This window comes from Oryctolagus cuniculus, chromosome 4, assembly GCF_051225735.1.
Source record: "Oryctolagus cuniculus isolate XC-2025 breed Fujian yellow rabbit chromosome 4, ASM5122573v1, whole genome shotgun sequence".
Classification (NCBI taxonomy): domain Eukaryota; kingdom Metazoa; phylum Chordata; class Mammalia; order Lagomorpha; family Leporidae; genus Oryctolagus; species Oryctolagus cuniculus.
This window is the reverse complement of record NC_142870.1, coordinates 124,763,200-124,784,286: the sequence shown is the minus strand read 5'-3', so window position 1 is coordinate 124,784,286 and position 21,087 is coordinate 124,763,200. Positions and strand designations below refer to the sequence as shown.

Genomic DNA, 21,087 nt, shown 5'->3' with positions numbered 1-21,087 from the left:
CACAGTGCCAGCCCCAAGATTTTCTTTTAAAAAAGATTTATTTATCTATTTGGAAGGCAGAGTTACAGAGTGGCCTTTTCTTTACAAGTTCTTATTTCTTCCTTGAGGCTCAAGGTTTTGGCTGCTGGAGCAAGAATGGAAACAGATGTGGGGAAAAACCTTGGGAGTTTAAAATGAAAACAAGCACAGACATGCATTGGTCTAGGGAGTAAGACTTCACGTCCCACATCAGCGTGTCCAGCTTCATACCTGGCTCCTGCTTCTGGCTCCAACTTCCTGCTAATGCAGAAGACCCAGGGAAGCAATGGTGATGACTCAAGTGATTGGGTTCCTGCCATCCATACGGGAGCTCTGGATTAAGGAAGAACTCCTATCTGCTGGCTCTCTCCCCAAATGCCTGCCATGCCTGGGACTGGGCCAGATCAAAGCCAGGAGCCCAGAGCTCCATCTCAGTCTCCAACAGAGATGGCAGGGAGCCATCATCTACTGCCTCCCAGCGTGCATATTAGTGGGAGCTAGATCTGAAGGGGCATAGTCAGAACTCGAACCAGGCACCCTGATAGGGAATGTGGGCATTCCAAGTAGCAACTTATCCACCCCAGGCTCATTTTTGTTTTGAGGCCAGCATCCCATACGGAAGCTGCTTGGAGTCCTGGCTGCTCTACTTACTATCCAGCTCCCTGCTACTGACCTGGTAATGGCAGCAAAAGATGATCCCAGACCTTGGGCCCCTGCAGGCATGTGGGAGAGCCAGATGAATCTCCTGGCTTCAGCCTGGCCCAGCCCTGGCCATGGCAGCCATTTGAGGAGTGAACCAGCGAATGGAAGATCTCTCTCTGTCTCTCCTCTCTCTCTGAACTCGTCATTTCAAATAAAATTAATAGCCTGGTGCCGCGGCTCAATAGGCTAATCCTCCGCCTGCGGCGCCAGCACACCAGGTTCTAGTCCCGGTCGGGGCACTGGATTCTGTCCCGGTCGCTCCTCTTTCTGTCCAGCTCTCTGCTGTGGCCAGGGAGTGCAGTGGAGGATGGCCCAAGTCCTTGGGCCCTGCACCCCATGGGAGACCAGGAGAAGCACGTGGCTCCTGCCTTTGGATCAGCGTGGTGCGCTGGCTGCAGTGCCCCAGCCGAAGCAGCCATTGTGGGGTGAACCAACGGAAAAAAGAAGACCTTTCTCTCTGTCTCTCTCTCTCTCTCTCACTGTCTACTCTGCCTGTCAAAAATAAATAAATAAATAAATAAATAAAATTAATAAATAGACTATGCTTCTCCATGGACTCTCCTTGTACTTTCAAAAACAGCTGGCTGTATTTGTGTGGTCCCTTTGCTGTTTGTTTACAATAACTTCCTTATTGATAATTTTTTTTTCATTTGACAGCAACATCTGAAGAACAAAAAGGTTGATGGTCCTTTCACCCTAGAGAATCATCCCACTAGTATAACGATCGTTTGGTTGTGAAGTACTTGATAACTGAGAGAAGTCTCATCACACACTCAGGAATCATTCCCGAGGCATTACAGTCCTTAGGGAAACAGAAGATTTGGCCCATATCCTACCAAAATATTTCCTTTTAGCTAAATAGAAAGACATGGGAAAGAGTGCCCACATTTTTTCCCCAGGGCCAATACGTGGTTTCTTACTTATGACTTTGAGAACTTTCAAAAAAGGGATGAGAAAAGTGATTGGCCGCCTTTGGGCTGCTTTTTGCCCAGGCACGGGCAGATCCACATCACTGGCAGCTCTGCAAGGGACTTCTATGCCTCTTCATGCACAAAAGAAAACCATGGGAGAGAGCTAAAGAAACCAAACTGATCCCTTTTAGGGCCACGGCAAAGCCTGATAACCCAAGTCAATCACAGCCAGTCTTAAAGCTAAGTGCCGTGAAGCTTCCTTGGGTGGCGAAACATGCATCTGTATAAACCTGCCTGTGCAGACATCCCTAGCCCCAAGCTGGGTCTGCCGAAGTCCAGTGAATCAGCTCTGAAATGCAGACGGCATCTAATGGTCACCAAGACTCAGCCCCAGGCAGCCTGCTGGCCCGTGAGGCCCAGCGGACCCACAGAGCGGAAACACCTGGAGAGGTTTTTGTGTGTTCACGGAGTTTCCCTGCAGGAAACCACCAAGGCCGAGACCGGCATGGCATACAGGTACTGTTGGCTGCAATGCTAACCTAGCAGGGCTCTACACTGAAGTCATAGGCGCTTGTTTGTTTTTGTTTTTGTTTTTTGCTTAAAGAGATATGGATTGAACGAGCAAAATAAAAGGCAGTCAGGCAAAGAAAAGTCAATGAGTTGAGCCCTTTTCTTGCGTTGCCGTGTCATTCTGAGCTTTCCATTCTCTTCCTCTCTGCTCAGAGGTGGTTGTGCCCACCCGGGGAGGGTCCTAACCAAATTCTGCCTGTAGAAATGTCATTGGCTCTGGTTAGGTAAGTGGCTCAGCAGGTGCAAGTGAAGAATTGCTGAGTTCAGATCAGATTTTTTTTTTTTAAGTTGTGAGTGCTTCCAGAGTGTTCTTTTCCTCTAAGCCTGAATCATGTGCTAGTGGCTAATGAAGTAGATCAAGTTCTTCTTGAAATGACAGCACTTTTTATCAGTGTCTCCCAGAATAAATGACTGCTGAGCACTAACCTTCCGATATGGTTATTTATTTTGTGAAAGACTAACGAAAGGGAGAACTTTTTTTCCCGGTATAGGGTTGTGTATGTGAGCTTTGTAAGTTGCTCTGAGATGGAAAGTATCAGTCTTTCGCAGAGCAATTAGTGTTCCAGAATTCTCTAGGATGTGCCTGTGCTTAGCTAAATCCCCCAGCAGCCTCTACACAAAGGATTTCTTGACCAGTGTCTGGAGTTTGAAGCTTCTTGGAGGCTGAATAAACAGCTGCTCAGAAAGACAAGGGTACTGAAAACCAGGAGAACAACAGAGCGCTTGTGAAGAGTAGCTGTCCTAGCTCCAGTCCAGACTTCCACGTGGTAGACAAGCAATCCCCAGTGGTTTCGCTTTTCCATAATCTAAAGGTCTATTTCAGGGTAGTAGCTACTGCTCTAATTTATCAGCTATTTTTGTTAATTTACAATGCCATGGTACCTCCCTGGAGAGCCAAGTATTCTTCACAGGCTCCCTATGTCATGAAAGGCTTGCATAGAAGACGGATGGAGTCCTCTAGACTTAGAGGGAACATGGGGCAGGCTCGCCCATCACGCATCGGAAGTGGAGCCCAAGAAGGTCTCACCCATGGCTTCACTCAGTGGCTGGAGGAGGAGCTGCCGGCTCTCACCCACCTTCTTTGCTGATCCGTCCCCACTCTTTTGGCCTCTGCACTCTCCTCACTTCCCTCTCTCTCCTCTCTGCTTTCCTTGGCCCTCAGGGGTGGGAGTGATGGTGTCCTGTGAATATAGGTCAGGTGAAGGGGAAGATGGACTGCTCATTTGTGAAAAGATAATATTTTTTATTTTTATTTATTTATTTGACAGAGTTAGACAGTGAGAGAGAGACAGAGAGAAAGGTCTTCCTTCCATTGGTTCACTCCCCAAATGGCCGCTAAGGCCGGCGTGCTGTGCCAATCCGAAGCCAGGAGCCAGGTGGTTCCTCCTGGTCTCCCATGCGGGTGCAGGGCCCAAGCACTTGGGCCATCCTCCACTGCCTTCCCGGGCCACAGCAGAGAGCTGGACTGGAAGAAGAGCAATCGGGACAGAATCCGGCGCCCATATGGGATGCCGATGCCACAATCGGAGGATTAACCAAGTAAGCCACGCCGCCAGCCCCAAAAAGATAATATTTCTAAAAATTAATTTATTTTTAAGTTACTGAGAGTCATAGAAAGAGACTGAGAGAGACAGAGAGAGACCCATTGCTGGCTCACTCCCCGAATGCCTGCCATGGACAGGCCAAAGCCAGGACCTGCAAACTCAAGGCAGTTCTTGCACACTGGTGGCAAGAACTCAACAACTTGGGCCACCACTGCTGCCCCCAACCCCCGGGGCACGCATTAGCAGGAAGTTGGAGTCTGTCTCCCTGTGCTTGTCCCAGGGTGGACACGTCACCATGAACTTGCACAGACCTTCAGATGGCATCCCTCTCTCCCTCAGGAGTCCTAGTTCAAATATCACCTCCACTCTTAGGCTGTGTGCAACGTTCAGCTCAAGATACGGGCTAGCACGGGGCTTCTCAACAGATGAGGAAGTGGAGGAACATTTTCTTCAAACACAGGGAAGCAACTGCAGGTGGCGGCCTGGAGCCCACATGCTGGAGGGGAGCAGTCATCCCCGCAGTTTAATACTATAGATCTGGTGCTGCTTTTCACAGTGCCCTGGGGAGCAAGGCTCTGCCTCTTTGGGGATGCTGGCTTCTGCTCAGTGAGGTGTGTGTGCTGGTGGATCCCACGCGAGGAAGAAATGGACTCTGGAGAATTTTCAAAATCAGGCTTTGAGGAGAGGACAGTGCAGTGACCGCTGGCTTCTAGAAACAGCTGAGGCTTTGAATTATATTGAATTCACTGTGCTCTGACACAGCTTCCTGGTGTTCCTCCATTACCCCCTCCCCAAATTTGTATCGTATTTTGCTCATTATTTCCTCCAGACACTTTTTCATTACCCTTATTGGAAACATTGTCCTTTAAGCATTTGAGAAGGGTTTTTAGGGACAAACTAGGGTTCTCCTGGGTTTCTCCCCAGCTTAGTTTTTGACCTTGGTTGTGTCTAAACTTGGAGGGACCAGGAGAGAAGGTAACTTTCTCTCTTTTCTTCTCCATCGTCTTTCTGATTTTTCCTTCCTAGGAAGAAGGGGGTGGAATGGGAGCCGTGCCTGTATTAAAAGCCCTCTGCTCAGTCTTGCCTCTTCCATTTTCTTTATTTTTGAAAGGGGTTATTTTGTGTGTAGTGGAAAGGGACGGGGCAGGCCAGGGTTCAAATCTCAGCTCTGTGGCTTTTGGAGCTGTGTGACACTGGGGCAGCGGTGACAAATAAGTGTTGAACGCAGAGAAACGCTGGCTGAATGCAGGCTCTCTTTCCACTTACGGGGTAGCATCTGTTGATCAGGCTAAGGAGAGGATGAGGGCCCCTTAGCTAAACATACATATGGCAAGGGGATATTCTCAGAAGCAAAGGAAGAATAAAACAATTCCCTGTAACTAACAGCCAGTGTAGGGTTCTACGCTGAGCTTCAGAATTCTGAGAGGTCTGGAGGAGCCAGGGAAGCGTTTTCTCTTCCTAATTTGGTCAAATGCCATTGCAGCCTTCAGCCCAACACCAGCTGCCTGGGTCCCTTGATCATCTGTGAGGCAGCATTATGTTGTGTTTCCATGGAGACTCAGTTTTATTTCTAACTGAGATTGACCAGGAAAGGAAAGAACTCAGGAAATATATGAACACGTATATCAGTTGACGCTGGAAGAAATTGCTCAAATGTGGTGTAAAAGGTGCCAAGTTGCTGTGTAGATCTTTCTGTTGGCTTAGAATTTGCAGCAAAAATAGGATCTTCTAAATTCATTTGATTAGTGACACCCTCTTGGGTGTCTCAGTCATTTCTAAGAGGCTGGAAGTCAATTGTCTCTATTACACAGCACTGAATTCTAGGCCAGACGGTACCACCGGCCCGAGTCCTGGGTAGAATACACTGAAAGGTAGTTCTATGGACAAAGTGAGAAACATTTCTAAACTGAGTTGCGATGCAGCGAACACTTTACAATGCTGGCATTGGCAGGGGAACTCAACAGTCGTGAGAAGGGTGTTCTCATCCAGAGGCCAGCAAACCTTGCCTGTGAAAGGCCGGCTGGTACATAGTTTAGGCCCACATTCACCTGTGTCACGGCTACAGACGTCGCCTTTGCAGGGTGCAGTTAGACATTGGTGAGACGCAAGCCAGTGAATGGATAAAACATTATGGACCCTGAAGTTTGCGTTTCACATAATTTTACTGTATCATAAATCTTCCTTTTTTCTTCTCCCAAACTGACCGAAAAAAAACACCCCTGGCTCGTGGGCCATACCCAGAGTTTCCAGTCTGGATTTGGCTGACTCCCCCTGATCCAGAAAACAAAGCTTTCAATGGCTCAGTTACTTGTTTCTGTTTATGTATCTTTACCGCTTATTACCCGCTGTGGTTAAGGAGCCCCAATGATTGTCATTCTGAAAAATAAACTAAAAGATGAAGAAAAAATGAGGCCGAGGCAGACAGAGAGAACAGGAAGGAAAGACAGAGCACACCACGGGCGGGCAGAGGGGCTGCCCGGGTGGATTGCTCTCGGCTCTGTGTTCTGCAGCAGCAGCAGACTCAGAAGAGGAAGCAGAGCCCTTGCAGCATCACAGGTCCTGCGGGCAAACATGGGCGCAGTTGCTAAGGAAGGGCAACATCTTCCCAACACGCAGGCCAGAGAGAAGTTTCCTTGGGCTCATTCTCAGCAACATCCTTCTAGCAAGCACAGCAGTGAGGCTCCTGGGGCCCTTTCCTGCAGAGCCCCTAACGCTACTAGGGGGCATCACTCACCTGACAGCACCACTAATCATTGTGAAGTCAGCAAAGGCAAAGTGGCTGGGCAGGAGAAGAAATGACCTTGGTTACAGAAATGACATCTGTCCACTGGGATTATTTAGGTTTCAAAAATTTCCCAATAATGACTTATTCATTCTTTCCCTCGTACCTCTGTCTCTCCCATTTCTCTCTCTCTCTCTCTCTCTCTCTCTCTCTCTCTCTCTCTCTCTCTCCTCCAATGATAGAATTTGTCCAGGTTCATGGAATTAAATAATTGTTGCTTTTTTTTTAAAGTGCATGATTTGCCCAGCAAAGCTAAAATCTTCTATACCCTTGCTGAGCCTCAGCTCCTCTTCTGTAAAATAGGCCCAATTCACCCGACATTACAGCAGAATTGTGAGAATTACATAAGGCTGTGTATGTGAATGTGTATGCAGCTCACTGCCTGCCCAAGTGGGAGTCCAAGAGTTCCCTTGCTCCAACCCCCTTTGCAACCAATCCTAGGACTCTAGCACCTAGTCATCTTTAGAGTTAGAAAGAAAACGTGTGTGATCTACCTTAAGAAATAAGAGGAAGGGGAGCTGGCGTTATGGCTTAGTGAGTAAAGCTGCCACCTACAGTGGCACTGGTGTCTTATACAGGCACCTGTTCAAGTCTTGGCTGCTCCTCTTCCGATGCAGCTCTCTGCTATGGCCTGGGAAAGCAGCTGAGGATGACCTAAATGCTTGGGCCCCTGCACCTGCGTGGGAGACCTGGAAGAAGCTCCTGGCTCCTGGCTTCAGATCAGCGCAGCTCCAGCCATTATGGCCATCTGGGGAGTGAACCAGCAGATGGAAGATCTTTCTCTCTGTCTCTCCTTCTCCCTGTCTGCAGCTCTATCTTAGAATGGGGGTGGGCAATGAACATCTACAAATTGAATCCTGAACAGAACCCTCCTTTTCTGCTTGCATTTACCAAGTCTTTGTTTCTATCGGGATAGAGCTTTAGCATCTACTGAGAATGTGGGTTTTTATTTCGCATGTGGGCTGGCTTCCTGTTTCATCCAAATGGCAGCATTGGAATGAGCTGCTCTCCAAATGGTGCAATAGGAAAATATCTCTTACGAACCTCTCTATTTCCAGTGTCTAGTTTTGTGTTTAGAACAAAGACATTTGAGATAGAACGAAATTCAAATGGTTAAAACTCCCACCCAGCACTTGCGGTACCTCTCCTATCAGCTTGTCCCAGTGGCTGAGAATTTCCCTAGGCTGGAGACACTGATCCTCAGAGGCTTCTGTTAGAATGGAAGTGGGAGGATGCTTGCCAAGGGGCTGCCAAGCTGACCCAAGCTAGCCGACAGCTGACCTAGAAGGAAACAGGCCATGGGGCGGGCATTTGGCACGGGGGGAAGGTGCCACTTGGGACAGCTGTGTCCCATATCAGGGTGCCTGAGTTCAAGTCCTGGCCCCACTGCCTGATTTTAGCTTCTTGCTAATGCTCACCGTGGGAGGCAGCTCACACCGTTGGGTCCCTACCACCCACATGGGAGATCCAGATTGAGTTCTGCGCTCTTGACTTCGGTCTGAGCCAGCTCTGGTTGCTGTGGGCATTTGGGGAGCAAATAGCAGATGGGAGCTTTCTGTCTGTCTGTCTTTCTCACGGACCTAAGCCAAGAGATGGGGAGGACCCTGGGTGTCTGGGCACAGCCTAGTGCTACACATTGACTGTGCCCAGGGAGCGGAAGGAAGGCGCTAGAGGGGAGGGAGGGCTAGACAGACACCTCACTCACCTAGAAGGTTGCCTAACAGTTTCTCTCAAGATGTCCAGGCAAGGGATTGAAAGGCATCAGTAAACTGAGAGAGAGTTTTCAATGATCTTTACTTAAACAAAGATTCAAAAGAGAACACCTTTCACCGGTTCCATCATGGTGAGAATATGATGTTGCAGCACGACTTCCCTTCTCCCGAGTCCAGTCCTTGCTTCCCTGTCCATGGAAGGAGACACCAGCCTTTCCTGCCACGAGGCATCTGCTGGACACCCCGGAGACAGAGTTTCTCTTGCCCTTCCTGCTTTCATGGTTTACAGGGTTAACACAGCATGGACGCTGAACACGATAATTGCTCCCAAATTGAACTCACGATCCTCTTCCCAGCCTCCCTCTCCCCCACAAAACATCCTTGCCCCCACACATTCCTACGGCCCGTTCTTTTTAGGCAGTGCATGGTGCACTCAGAGCCGCTTGCAAACTAGCTATGACCATGACTGTGAAAATCAATAGCCTAGAAAAAAAAATGCTACCCATGCAGGGGGTTGCATTTAAGAAATGCCTACATGATTTATTTCAGACTGGCCTAATTTGGGTCAGTCACAGGGCCTGTGCTAATTTGCTCAAAGGCCTCTGGCTGTGTTTCTCCTTGCAGGAACACTTTTGGAGGTGCAGAACCTATGTGATTACTTGAAACCTGAGCTGGCTGCCGTGAGGGGCCTACAAGGCACAGGGAAAAGGGGCCTCTTGAGAATTTGCAGAATATGCTTGTTTCCCATGGAGTGGGGCAGAAATTCTAAATAAGTACATTCCAAAAGTGTCGGTTTAGATAGAACAGACTTCGGAATTTAAGCAGGAGTGAGTGGTGGCGCTGCTTGGACTTGAAATCACATTGGGGAGATAGAAATTCGATCTGTTTTGAAATCTCCGCTTGTGGTTTTCCAGGGTGGAAGTTGTATTGTTGTAGTGTAACAAAAACATTGGAAATTCAGGGCTTGAGGACAACACTACGTGACGCAAACCCATTTCCTCCTATAAAAGTTGTGGTCATAAGTTACATCTGAAAAAAAAAAAAAAAAAAGAAGAAGAAGCATTTTGAAAGCTGATTTTCCTGACCAAAGGGCAGCCATGGGCTAAATGAGGTTTCGCCAAAGAGCTTTCTGAATTCACCTGCAGTTCCCAAGAATGCCACTAGGATGCACTATTCCATAAAGAAAAGAAACTCTTGCCTTGAAGGGCAGCTAGCAGATCAGCACAAACGTAGATCAGAACTTAACTTTGAATCTGTGTATTTTCCTTCACTGGGACAATGAGAAATTTCCTATAGTCAGAAAAAGAAAAAACATTATGCCTGGGGTTCTGAGAAGTCCTGATCCTGTATCAGCCTTACGGTATTATAACCTAACCCAGGTAGATAGAGTTTTTTAAAGATTTACCTGTTTTTTTTTTTTGGAAAGGCAAAGTGATATAGACAAAGGGGGAGACTGAGACTTTTCCATCCACTGGTTCATTCCCCAAATGGCTACAACCACCAAGGTTGGACCAGGCTGAGGCTAGGAGCCAGGAACTCCATCTGAATCTCCCACATTGGTGGCAAAGACCCAAGTACTGGGGTCATCATCTGCTGCCTTCCCAGGATGCCAATCCATACAGGTAGATATTTTGTAGATTACATTAGCTATGTCCAAGAGTTCCCTAGCACAGAGGATTCTAAGCCATAGTACACACGTCTGAGCATGACTGGTGGAGAAAGGATAGGTAGGTTTCTCACCCTCACCCTTCCTTCAGAGAATGTTCTGGAATGTGTGAAAAGGTTAGCTCACAGACCACCAATGTTCTCAAAACCAGGACCCTGCTGTCTGGCTCATGACCAGATTGGGAGGGGTCCTTCCTCCTTTCTACCCACTGTTCATTTTCTGTTATCATGGGCTACCTCTCCAAGATGAATGCCTTTGCCTCCCCAACAAGTGATTCCCCTGCCTGCCCTTAGCTAGGTATCAACTGAGTCTCCCTAATATTTCACTGTGTCTGAAGAATACACATATCCACAGAAGTGAATCTCGAATGGTGGGAGTCCAGGAGTAGAGGAGCTATTTTCAGAATTGCTATCTAGTTGTTAAGTCCAGCTCTTTTAAAACACTTTTTATTTAAAAAGTAATTTCAGACTTACAAGGTTCCAAGTATAATGTATATAAAGAACGTCTGTATGCTCTTTATCCTTTAACATATTGTGAACATTTTGCCCATTTATTTTAACCTTTGCTCATGCTCTCACATGCTGGGTTCCTACAGCTTCCCGTCCCCATTTGTTTTCCCAAGGCTTTTGAGAGTCATTTGCAAACCTCCCAAGCACAAGGATAGTCTCTCACATATCCTCTGTAAATTATCAAAATTTACATTAACTGGATACTTTAACTTACCATCCACATTCCTGTCAACCAACACAGTAATTCATGGCTTTTGTCGTATTTTTTCAAAGCCCAGGATCCAGAATTGAATCACATATTGAATTTTGTTGTCATTTCTTTTAGGTCTTGTTCAATCTGGATCAGTTCAGGCAGGACTAATTTTAGTACACAGAGGGCGAGCGAGGGTGGCTGGGGAGAGCTGTGACTAGCTGCACGTCCGCCTCTGGTTGGGAGGTGGCGCTGTGGGCTGTGCAATCACTGGGTGTATTCCAGAATCTCCTGGTCCAAGCTCCAGCTCCTGGGTTAAAGACTGTGTTCCAGGGTTACCCAACAAGGTCTACACATGTTTTTATCTGGAATGTTAGGTCCCAAGCTGAGGAGGCTCTCAAGGGTATGCCGCCCTTGTTGAGCCACGTAAACTCTGTCATCAGCGTTCGTCTGCTCAGCATGTCCACTAGGGTGTGGGTGTTGGTGGTGGCTGTGTCAAAAGTCTCCAGGAATGCACGGGGTAGTAGAATAAGGGTCTCTGAGTACTGGGAGGGGTGGCAGGGTGGGGGCAGGGAGCACAGAAGCAGTTAACACAGGACTGTCCCACCCCTAAGTCAGGTTACCATGAAAGAGCTGGGCAGGAAACCACTCCAAGAGGCTGGAGCTGCCAGCTTATTCCAGGCTGGTCTTTGGACAGATGAGAGTATGCGTTCTGGCCATGGTCCTGGTGAGCCCACTGTGGGAGGGGTTGAAACCACCAGGGAGATGCTCAGTGGGTTGTCTGTAGTCATTTTTCCCTACATGATATTCCTCCTAATTTGTTAAGGCAGAATGAGACAGAGGCTTTGTAGCCTTGGGTGTAGAATGTGCCGCTCATTAGGCATGGAGGCGCTTGCTTTAGCATTTGAAGGGTGTGTAAGTAAGGGGTCAGTGATTCAGCCTGCTTGTGGAATTTCACAGCTCTTGGCATGCAGTGACAACACCTGCAGGCTGAGGCCTCTTGTTTCCTGAACCAACCACTGGCTAAGACTAGCACCTCTCTCTGCAATTTCCCAAAAGGTTCCCATTGTAACTTCTTTGTGAGATTGTTCAATTAGCTCCTCCTTCCACTCTTCCTTGTTTATTTCGATGTTATCTGTCTTTCCTGCTGGAGTATGAATTTCAGAAGAGCAGGAATTTTATGTGCATGGTTAATTGTTGCATTCCTGCAATCTGACATCTAGTGTAGAACTTAGTAAATATTTACTGAATCAATGAATTATTAAGCAGGAGTATAACAAAGAAGCCTTCATTGTTTGCTGGAAGACAATCTGCTGGATGATCAGACACAGAGAATTGCTCCACCAGCCCGTAGTCTCCCTGCCTCTTACTTCCTGATTTTCTCTCTACCAAAAACAGACCGGTACTTGATGGCATTATTGTTATAGGACATCAGTCCTTAAATCTTGGAATTCAAGAAACTTTGATGATGCTATATTCTACTTATAGGAATGTCATAGCCCACTTTATTTCTGTTTCTTCTTAGATATCCAGCTTGTTTCACTCTTTAGTCACTCAGCTGCTAAGTGTATGATATGTTATTTCATGTATCAACTTGCCTGAGCCACGGGCTGCCTAGACATTTGGTCAAAACATTATTCTGGGTATGTCTGCCAGGGTGTTTGGGGTAATAGTAACATTTCAATCAATGGAGTGAGTCAAGTGGATTACCGTCCCCAGGGTAAGCCTGCATCATTCAGTCATGCATCCAAGGCCAGAATAGAAAAAAAAAAAGGCTGACTAGACCATGACTAGAAGGGAACTCCTCCTACCTAACTGAGCTGGGATATCCTTTTTTTCCTGATTGCAGACTTGAACTTGACACTGCCAGCCTTGCCAATTCTCAGGTCTTTAGATTTGTACTGAAACAGACCATCCACTCTTCCCGGCCTCCCACTCACCAACCGCACCTCTTAGGTCTTCTTAGCCTCTAAAGTCATTAGCCAATTCCTCTTTTTTTTAAGATTTATTTTATTTATTTGAAATACAGAGTTACAGAGAGAGGCAGAGATAGAGAGGTCTTCCATCTGCTGGTTCACTCCCCAGATGGCTGCAACGGCTGGAGCTGTGCTGATCCAAAGCCAGGAGCCAGGAGCTTCTTCTGGGTCTCCCACGTGGGTGCAGGGGCCAAAGAACTTGGGCCATCTTCTACTGCTTTCCCAGGCCATAGCAAAGAGCTGGATCAGAAGAGGAGCAGCCGCGACTCGAACCAGCACCCATATGGGATGCCAGCACTTCAGGTCAGAGCTTTAACCTACTGCACCGCAGCGCCAGCCCCATGAGCCAATTCCTTGTAATAATTCCCTCTCCCACTCTCCATTCCCCCCTCTTCCTCTCTGTGGTGCTGTTTCTCTGGAGAATGCTAATACAGATTTCTCACTACACTTTCCTCCAGAAAGTTCCCTGTGGTACCACTGTCCAGCCCCAGCCTTATTGGGTTCTTGAGTTACTTTGACGAGAAGAGGATACTCATGGGTTTCCCTCAGGCTGCGTTCCTTATTTCTGCTCAGTGTGGTGTTTCCCGAAGGATATTCTAGAAGGTGGCAGATTAGTGTCTAATATGCTCAAGTCACAGAGCTGTGGACTTATCCTTTTTCAACATTCTCATCACCAGCTCTTCATCCCCTTCCTACTGTTTGTCCATCAATCCTTTTGACTCACCATCCTTAAGTTCACTCTGCTTATAATTCTCTACTTCCATATCACTACAAGAGGGGTCATCATCTGATTGTGACAACCAGGTATCATGTCCCAAAAGGTGGAGGAGAAGTCCGGAGGGTCAGCTCTTCTGTTAGGATTTCAGGTTGACCTGTCTCCTAGACAAACACATTAGAGGGTATTTTCCCTATTCAGCGGTTATGGATGACTGTTAATTCTTTATTATTATTTTTTTGACAGGCAGAGTTAGACAGCGAGAGACAGAGAGAAAGGTCTTCCTTCCATTGTTTCACCCCCCCAAATAGCCGCTACAGTCGGTGTGCTGCACCGATCCGAAGCCAGGAGCCAGGTGCTTCTTCCTGGTCTCCCATGCAGGTGCAGGGCCCAAACACTTGGGCCATCCTCCACTGCCTTCCTGGGCCATAGCAGAGAGCTGGACTGGAAGAGGAGCAACCGGGACAGAATCCGGTGCCCCAACCGGGACTAGAACCCAGGGTGCTGGTGCCGCAGGCGGAGGATTAGCCTAGTGAGCCATGGCACCAGCCTGTTCATTCTTTAAAAAAAAAAAAAAAGATTAATTTATTTGAAAGACAGAGTTACAGAGAGAGGTAGAGACAGACAGAGAGGTCTTCCATCCGCTGGTTCACTCCCCAAATGGCTGCAATGGCCGGAGCTGCACTGATCTGAAGCCAGGAGCCAGGAGCTTCTTCCAGGTCTCCCACATAGGTGCAGGGACCCAAAGACCTGGGCCATCCTCCACTGCTTTCCCAGGCCACAGTAGAGAGATGGATCAGAAGAGGAGCAGCCGGGACTAGAACAGGCACCCTTGTGGGATGCCAGCACTTCAGGCCAGGGCTTTAACTCACTGCACCACAGTGCTGGCTCGGATGATTGTGCATTCTAAGGATACTATCTTGTTTTTGGTACAGATCAGATTTTTCCATCAACTATCTGGCCTACAATGAAGGAACTTCTAGCTGGTGATCAGCAGTTACAGATGGACCTTGGAGCTATAATCAAGTGTATGGGTTTTCCCAAAGAACAGCCCCACTCTCCCACCTGTAAAGACTCTGACCCATTCAACTCAATAGAAGTCAGCGTTGCTCCTGAGATTGGGCAATGGTAATAGAAGAATCGGATCTTTCCACTTTAGTTGCCAGCGGGAACCTGAGTGAGACTCAGTCATGTGGACAGAGTCCATCTATTTTCTTTCTGCACCTCCCTCACCAGCAGTTTCTCTCCAAGGGGCTTCCATTTCTGACCTCGTGTTCACTATGTCTTGGTTTCTAGATTATAGTACGTGTTTTATAATATGCCTACTATGTATGTCTCATGACTATTCCAATCAAATTGTGTAGTGATCCGAAACACATTCTCCTAGGAGATGTCAGATTCACATAGCCAAATCGACTAATGCATATTTTATAAAACATTGGTAACACTGGGAAGTTATCTTGTGCAACCACTAATCCTCTTTGCTGTTTTGTGTACAGAATCTCCTTTTATTGAACAATCGATTTCCTTCTTTACAAGTATAGATTCATCCTTCCATTCAGCAGCTGCTAACCAAGTGCTCACTTTGCATCCTGCACAATTCCAGACACTGGGGAAACAGCAGTGAAGACACAGACTAAGTTTTAAGTTTTCTTGAGAATTTCATTCTAGTTGGTGTAGGCAGATAATAAGCAAAAAAGATAGCACTTGAGAAAGGATAAGTCCTCTGTAAAAGCACAAAGCACAGATGGAGGATGAGTGTGTGTGTCAGGGAAAAGCCAATTTTAAATATTGTGGCCACCGGAGGCCTTGATGAGAAGACAGCCGTGGAATGACAACCTGAAAGAAGTGAACAAGACAATTGCACACGTTTCTGGAGGAGGGTGGCAGAGGGAAAAGCATATGCAAAGGCTTAGAGCTAAATTCTGTAAGAAGAAACTATCGAGTAACCAATGTGGTAAGAGAAGAGTGAACAAATGGTAGACTAGCAAGAACTGGCCATATGGGCACAGGTGACTGCTTTCATGTCTCATCCCCACAGAGGTCATGTTGATGCCATGTGGCTCAAGGCCCCCACCATAAACTGAACATTCAACATGACCTAAAGCTCAAAGTATAGAAAGGCATTGTTGGGGGCAGGCGCTGTGGCATAGTGGGTTAATCCTCCGCCTGCAGTGCTGGCATCCCATATGGGTGCCGGTTTGAGTCCTGCTGCTCCACTTCTGATCCAGCTCTCTGCTATGGCCTGGGAAAGCTGTGGAAGATGGCCTAACTCTTTGGGCCCCTGCACCCTTGTGGGAGACCTGGAGGGAGCTCCTGGCTCCTGGCTTCAGATCGGCGCAGCTCCGGCCATTGCAGCCATCTGGGGAGTGAACCAGCGGATGGAAGACCTCTCTGTCTGTCTCTACCTCTCTCTGTAACTCTGTCTTTCAAATAAATAAAATAAATCTTAAAAAAAGAAAGAAAGACATTGTCACTGGGTAATGCAGCCCAGAGATGGGGTCAGTTGCTAGATATTTCCTTTGAACAAGGTTAATCCTTTATAGCATAAGAGGCAAACAGTGCAGGGCTTTGTGTGCCAGTGGAAAGATAATGGCTTCTAGCCAGAGTTAGATGGGAGCCTTTGTGAGTATTGATCAGGGAAGTGACAGGATTTGAATGATTTTTTGAACAGCATCATCTGGATGATGGAAATTGGAAAATAGGCATGGTCTCCCTATTAGGAAGATGCTCTCATGCAGGCGTGGGGTAGCAACAGTTTGAACTGTGTGGCGATGATGAGAAATAGTTGGATCCTGTATCCTTTAAGAGTAGAATCAAGAGGATTTGCAGATAAACTGGATGTGGTATGTGAGAAAGAGAATAACCAAAAATAACTCCTAGCTGCTTGGCCTGGGAGATTGGGACAGTCAAGTTGCCCTCAGATGAGATGAGCAAGGCTACAGGAGAGAAGATCCAATGAGAGGAAAAACAGGAGCTCACTCTGAGACGTGCTTTTTGCCTCTTAGACAACAACAACAAACACATGTCACGTAGCAAGAGTCTGGAACTCATGGAAGAGTTTTGGGCTGGAGATTTACATCCAAGGTATAGAGATAAAGTCTTGGCATCATCAGTCTCTCATGAGAGTACGAAGTAACGAGCTAAGCAGGCAACTGTCCAGAGAAACGGGGAAGAGCCCCCAGGACTGCACTGCAGAGCCTCCGGTGTTAGGAGATGAAGGAGATGAGGAGGGTCCAGCCGAGGAGACTGTGAGTGAGTGTGTAGAACAGTAAGAGTGTGGCATTAGGACCCAGCCAGAGGAGGGAGATCCTAATACATTCAACATCACTGATAGGTCAAGAAAGACGAGGACTGAGAGAGACTGCTGGGATGAGCACATGGAGGTCACCATTAACAAGGGCAGAGAGAAAATGGCATCTTATTTCTTACACAGTTATACTTGAGAGAAGAAATCAAAGGCCACGTATCAATGCAGGAATGTGTTCAGTGTCAGCTCTAAATTCCCATTCGCAGAACCCTGACTACTACCCAGCGAGCAGCATCTCTGAATTTCCTCCTAGACAGGAAATCATAGCTTAAAACCTGTAACAAGAATACGGATGAAGTTTGTGAACCTGGGTTATTAAGAATAATACTCGCAAGTTTTCTATTTTTGCCTCAAGAAATGCCTATTCTCTGCCTCCTGATGGAGGGTGCATGTTTTTCTAACGATAGTGCTCCCTTTGTTTTGGAATCTGAAAATTTGTTTTTCTGGGTTTCAAACTCAGATTGAAATATATTTGATATATTTTATTCAGCAATTCTATTTTTATAGAAAGCTTTTATTTAATAAATGTAAATTTCATATCATGGGTTATAGCAGTTCTTCTCCCCATACCTGCCCTCCCACCCCCAAACCATCAAATATCCTACTCCCTCTCCCATCCCATTCTTTATTAAGATTCATTTTTAATTATCTTTATATACAGAAGATCAACTCTGTACTAAGTAAAGATTTCAACAGTTTACACACACAAAGACACACAAAGTATAAGGTACTGTTTGAGTATTAGTTATGCTGTTAATTCACATAGTACAACACATTAAGGACAGAGGTCCTACATGGGGAGCAGGTGCACAGTGACTCTTGTTGATTTAACAATTGGCACTCTCATTTATAATGTCAGTGATCACCTGAGGCTCTTGTCATGAGCTGCTAAGGCTATAGAAGCCTCTCGAGTCCATGAACTCCGACATTATGTAGACAAGATCATAATCAAAGTGGAAGTTCTCTGCTCCCTTCAGAGAAAGTTACCTCCTTCTTTGATGGCCCCTTTGTTCCACTGGGATCTCCCTCACAGAGATCTTTCATGTAGGTCATTTTTTGCCACAGTGTCTTGGCTTCCCATGCCTGAAATGCTCTCATGGGCTTTTTAGCCAGATCCGAATGCCTTAGAGACTGATTCTAAGGCCAGAGTTCAGCGATTCTGTTTGCTTGTAGCATGATTGTATATATATGCATGGACTGTTCTACATCAGTTAAGTTTTTGTATTGACCCCAAATTCACATCTAAAATAAAACCTATAGATATTATGCTTAGCAATCAAAATGGATCCAATTGAGTTTTTAAAATCAAAGCAAAAAGAGTGGAATGAAAAACAACCAAATGTTAGCCACTTTTTTTAGTTGGTAGAAAGGTGGATGATTTATTATCCTTTTCTTATTTTATTTTATTTTATTTTTTTTTGACAGGCAGGAGTGGACAGTGAGAGAGAGAGACAGAGAGAAAGGTCTTCCTTTTGCCATTGGTTCACCCTCCAATGGCCGCCGCGGCCGGCGCGCTGCGGCCGGCGCACCGCGCTGATCTGATGGCAGGAGCCAGGAGCCAGGTGCTTTTCCTGGTCTCCCATGGGGTGCAGGGCCCAAGCACCTGGGCCATCCTCCACTGCACTTCTTGGCCACAGCAGAGAGCTTGCCTGGAAGAGGGGCAACCGGGACAGAATCCGGCGCCCCAACCGGGACTAGAACCCGGTGTGCCGGCGCCGCTAGGCGGAGGATTAGCCTAGTGAGCCGCGGCGCTGGCCGTTCTTATTTTTTTTAAAAATTGTGTTAATTTATTTTTCATTTTTATTTGAAAGACAGACAGACAGACAGAGATCTTCCACCTGCTGTTTCATTCCCCCAAAGGCCCACAACAGCTGGGGCTGAACCAGGCTGAAGCCGAGAGTCCAGAACTCCATTGAGGTCTCCCATGTTGGGTGGCAGGGAGCCAATTACGGTAACTATCACCTGCTGCCTCCAAGGATGCGCATTAACAGGAAGATGGAGCAGGAGTGTAGCCAGGACTCAAACACTCTAATATGGGATGCAGGTGTCTCAAATCATATCTTAAATACTGCGCCAAGCACCCACCCTCATTCTCCATTTTTTCCTAGTCTTAATTTCCAAATGAATGTGCATTACTATAATAAAAGAGAAAAAAACTGTAATTAAAATAAATAACATTTAACATTAACTCTATTGGGTTTTAAGAACTTAAGACATGAGTTGAAGCTTTTTTTTTTGAGATAACTTGATATACTTCAGATCTAAAACAAAAACAGTGATTCATTCATCTGATCTGTAGTGAGGTTTAGAGGTAACGATTCACTCTGAATTTAACATGAAAAAAATTGGGGCTGTCATGTAAATAAGACCCTGAAATGTATTCTATCAAAGTGCTTCTATTTTACAGATAACTGACTAGCATAGAACATTTCCAACATCTCTGTAACAGAGACACTAACTCCATCTGGTATGTGTGATAAAGGATGCTTACTGGCTCACCTAAGTGAAAGGGACAGAGGCAAGGGAAGCTTTGGTTTTAAGATACAAACCATGAGACAGGACCTGGTTTCTTTCTTTCTCTGTTTTTCTGGACTTTCTTGGTGGTGGCTCCACTCGCAGCCCCGTAGCAGGGGCCCACGGGAGCTTCAAGCTTTCCTCTCAGCTGCAAGATGGCTGACAAAAGCTCTCAGGGCTACACCTGCCTCATTTTTTCTAGAAGGAGAAAAGTAAAGGAGCTTTCTTTCCCCAGCTCCTTCTGAGTTATTTCCTGGTTTCGACTGGGCTCCTTGTTCCCCCTCTGAACTGTTGACCTTGTCCAGGAAATGAGAGAAGCTGAGTGGCTTGTGCAGATTCTGTCTCAGCCCCTCCCACACTGCCTGCCGGAGAGCACAAAGACAGAATACCCTAGAACGTGGCGAGGTGACCTACACTTGTAGACTGCACTGTCTAGTGACGGAATCTGAAGGGGACAGATGTGTAACGAGCTAGTGTCTCCATGAACTCATGGCTGATCCTGTGGAAATTAACTCTACCATTAACTAGCTCTGCGATTTCATTCCTTGAGCTTTGGATTTGGTTGTTTTTATGTGTAGGGGGACATTTTCCTCTATTAGTAGACATCCTAAGGGGCTTAATGACTAAAATGAGCAGAAATCTTATCTCCTTCAACTACAGGTAAGAAGGGAAGTGCTGGCTTTAAAAGGTTTAATTTAGCATGGAAGATAATGCATTTTTAATAAGGAACACATTAAAAACTCATAAAGTGGTTGATTTATAAGGTGGTTAGTGGCCCCCTCCCCCATTGCACCAATAAATACAGTCTCGTTCTGTCAACCCCTCAATAAGTACAATTACTCAAATGTCATGTTTTGTTTTGCATCTTGTTATTGTAGTGCTGCCTCCGCATCCATTCTTTACTTGCAAAGAGCAAGTGCACTGACTTAGAATCCAAGGAGATATTAGGGATAACTTAGCGTGCCCTCGCCCACACACGCTCTTGACAAATTAGTTTTCTGGGGCGTGAAGAACCTGCGAACAGTCACATAGATAGTTTGCTAACTTCTAGAAAAGCATTTAACCGAAGGCTTTTGACCCCAGAGTTCACTCTTTGCACAATAGAATTGTTCAAATTATCGAAGATCCACTGAGCAGCAGCTGTGCCCTGGGTTGGTATCCCTGAGTGCACAGCAATGAAAGATAGGTTTCCTTTCCCCAAGAAATTCCAAGAGCAGCCCAGCCGTTGGCGGGGCAGGGGGCAGGGGGCAGGGGGATGGGTGGGAGAGTGGGGCTGGGGCTGGGGCTGGGGCTGGGAGGGCATGGGGGAGCGGAGCATGATAACCAGATAATCAGAGCTTGGATGATCCTTATAATAGCGCTGTTTAAAATGCTGTTGTGAAGTAGTGGATCAGGCGATGAATGCTCTCTTGAGAGTCAAGGATGACTTTGTAGAGGTGGCCACTCATGAACAGGGTTTTAAAGGGTGAATAAGAATTCAAGAAGTCGCCCAGGACTGGGAGATCATTTGACGTAGCAGGATCAACATGTTTGAGGGTCTAGAGGGAGGAATCATGGTGATGGATGTAAGCACATGCTTGGGAGACAGCATGGCTTGAACGTGGACTCCAAGGCTTACTGGGCAAGGCACCCATAATTTATCCCTTCTGAGCTTTTGCTTTTTTGCATCAGTAAGATAGAAATAACACTATTCATAGAGTGGGGAGAAGACTAAGTAATGTGACAACTGTCAAGCATATAACTCAGAAGCAGCAACTGTTCTTCATCTTGGCCTCCTGCTCCTCCTCCTCCTCCTTCCCACTCTTACTACACCCCAGTCAAACCCTCACGTGGAGGAGAATGTTGGAGGGTAAGGTGAAGTGGAAGGAAAACAAGCGATCATTGGAGGTCTCAGGAGCTGGCCAGGACACACTGTTGAAAGACTCTTAGGCAAGAAGTGGCAAGATTAGACCGACGTCCCGAAAAGCC

The 21,087-nt window shown here is 46.6% G+C and overlaps 1 protein-coding gene across 2 annotated transcripts in view; it reads left to right on the top strand.

Annotated features, from left to right (window-relative positions):
• The window catches only part of KCNAB1 (potassium voltage-gated channel subfamily A regulatory beta subunit 1), a 452,219-nt gene that overhangs the window by 35,650 nt on the left and 395,482 nt on the right, over window positions 1-21,087 (top strand). The window contains exon 1 of one of the 2 annotated variants that reach the window (XM_008266198.5): window positions 1,667-2,147. Within the exon in view, the coding sequence (XP_008264420.1) occupies window positions 1,906-2,147 (242 nt within the window). The 5' untranslated portion in view covers window positions 1,667-1,905. 2 annotated transcript variants of the gene reach the window in all.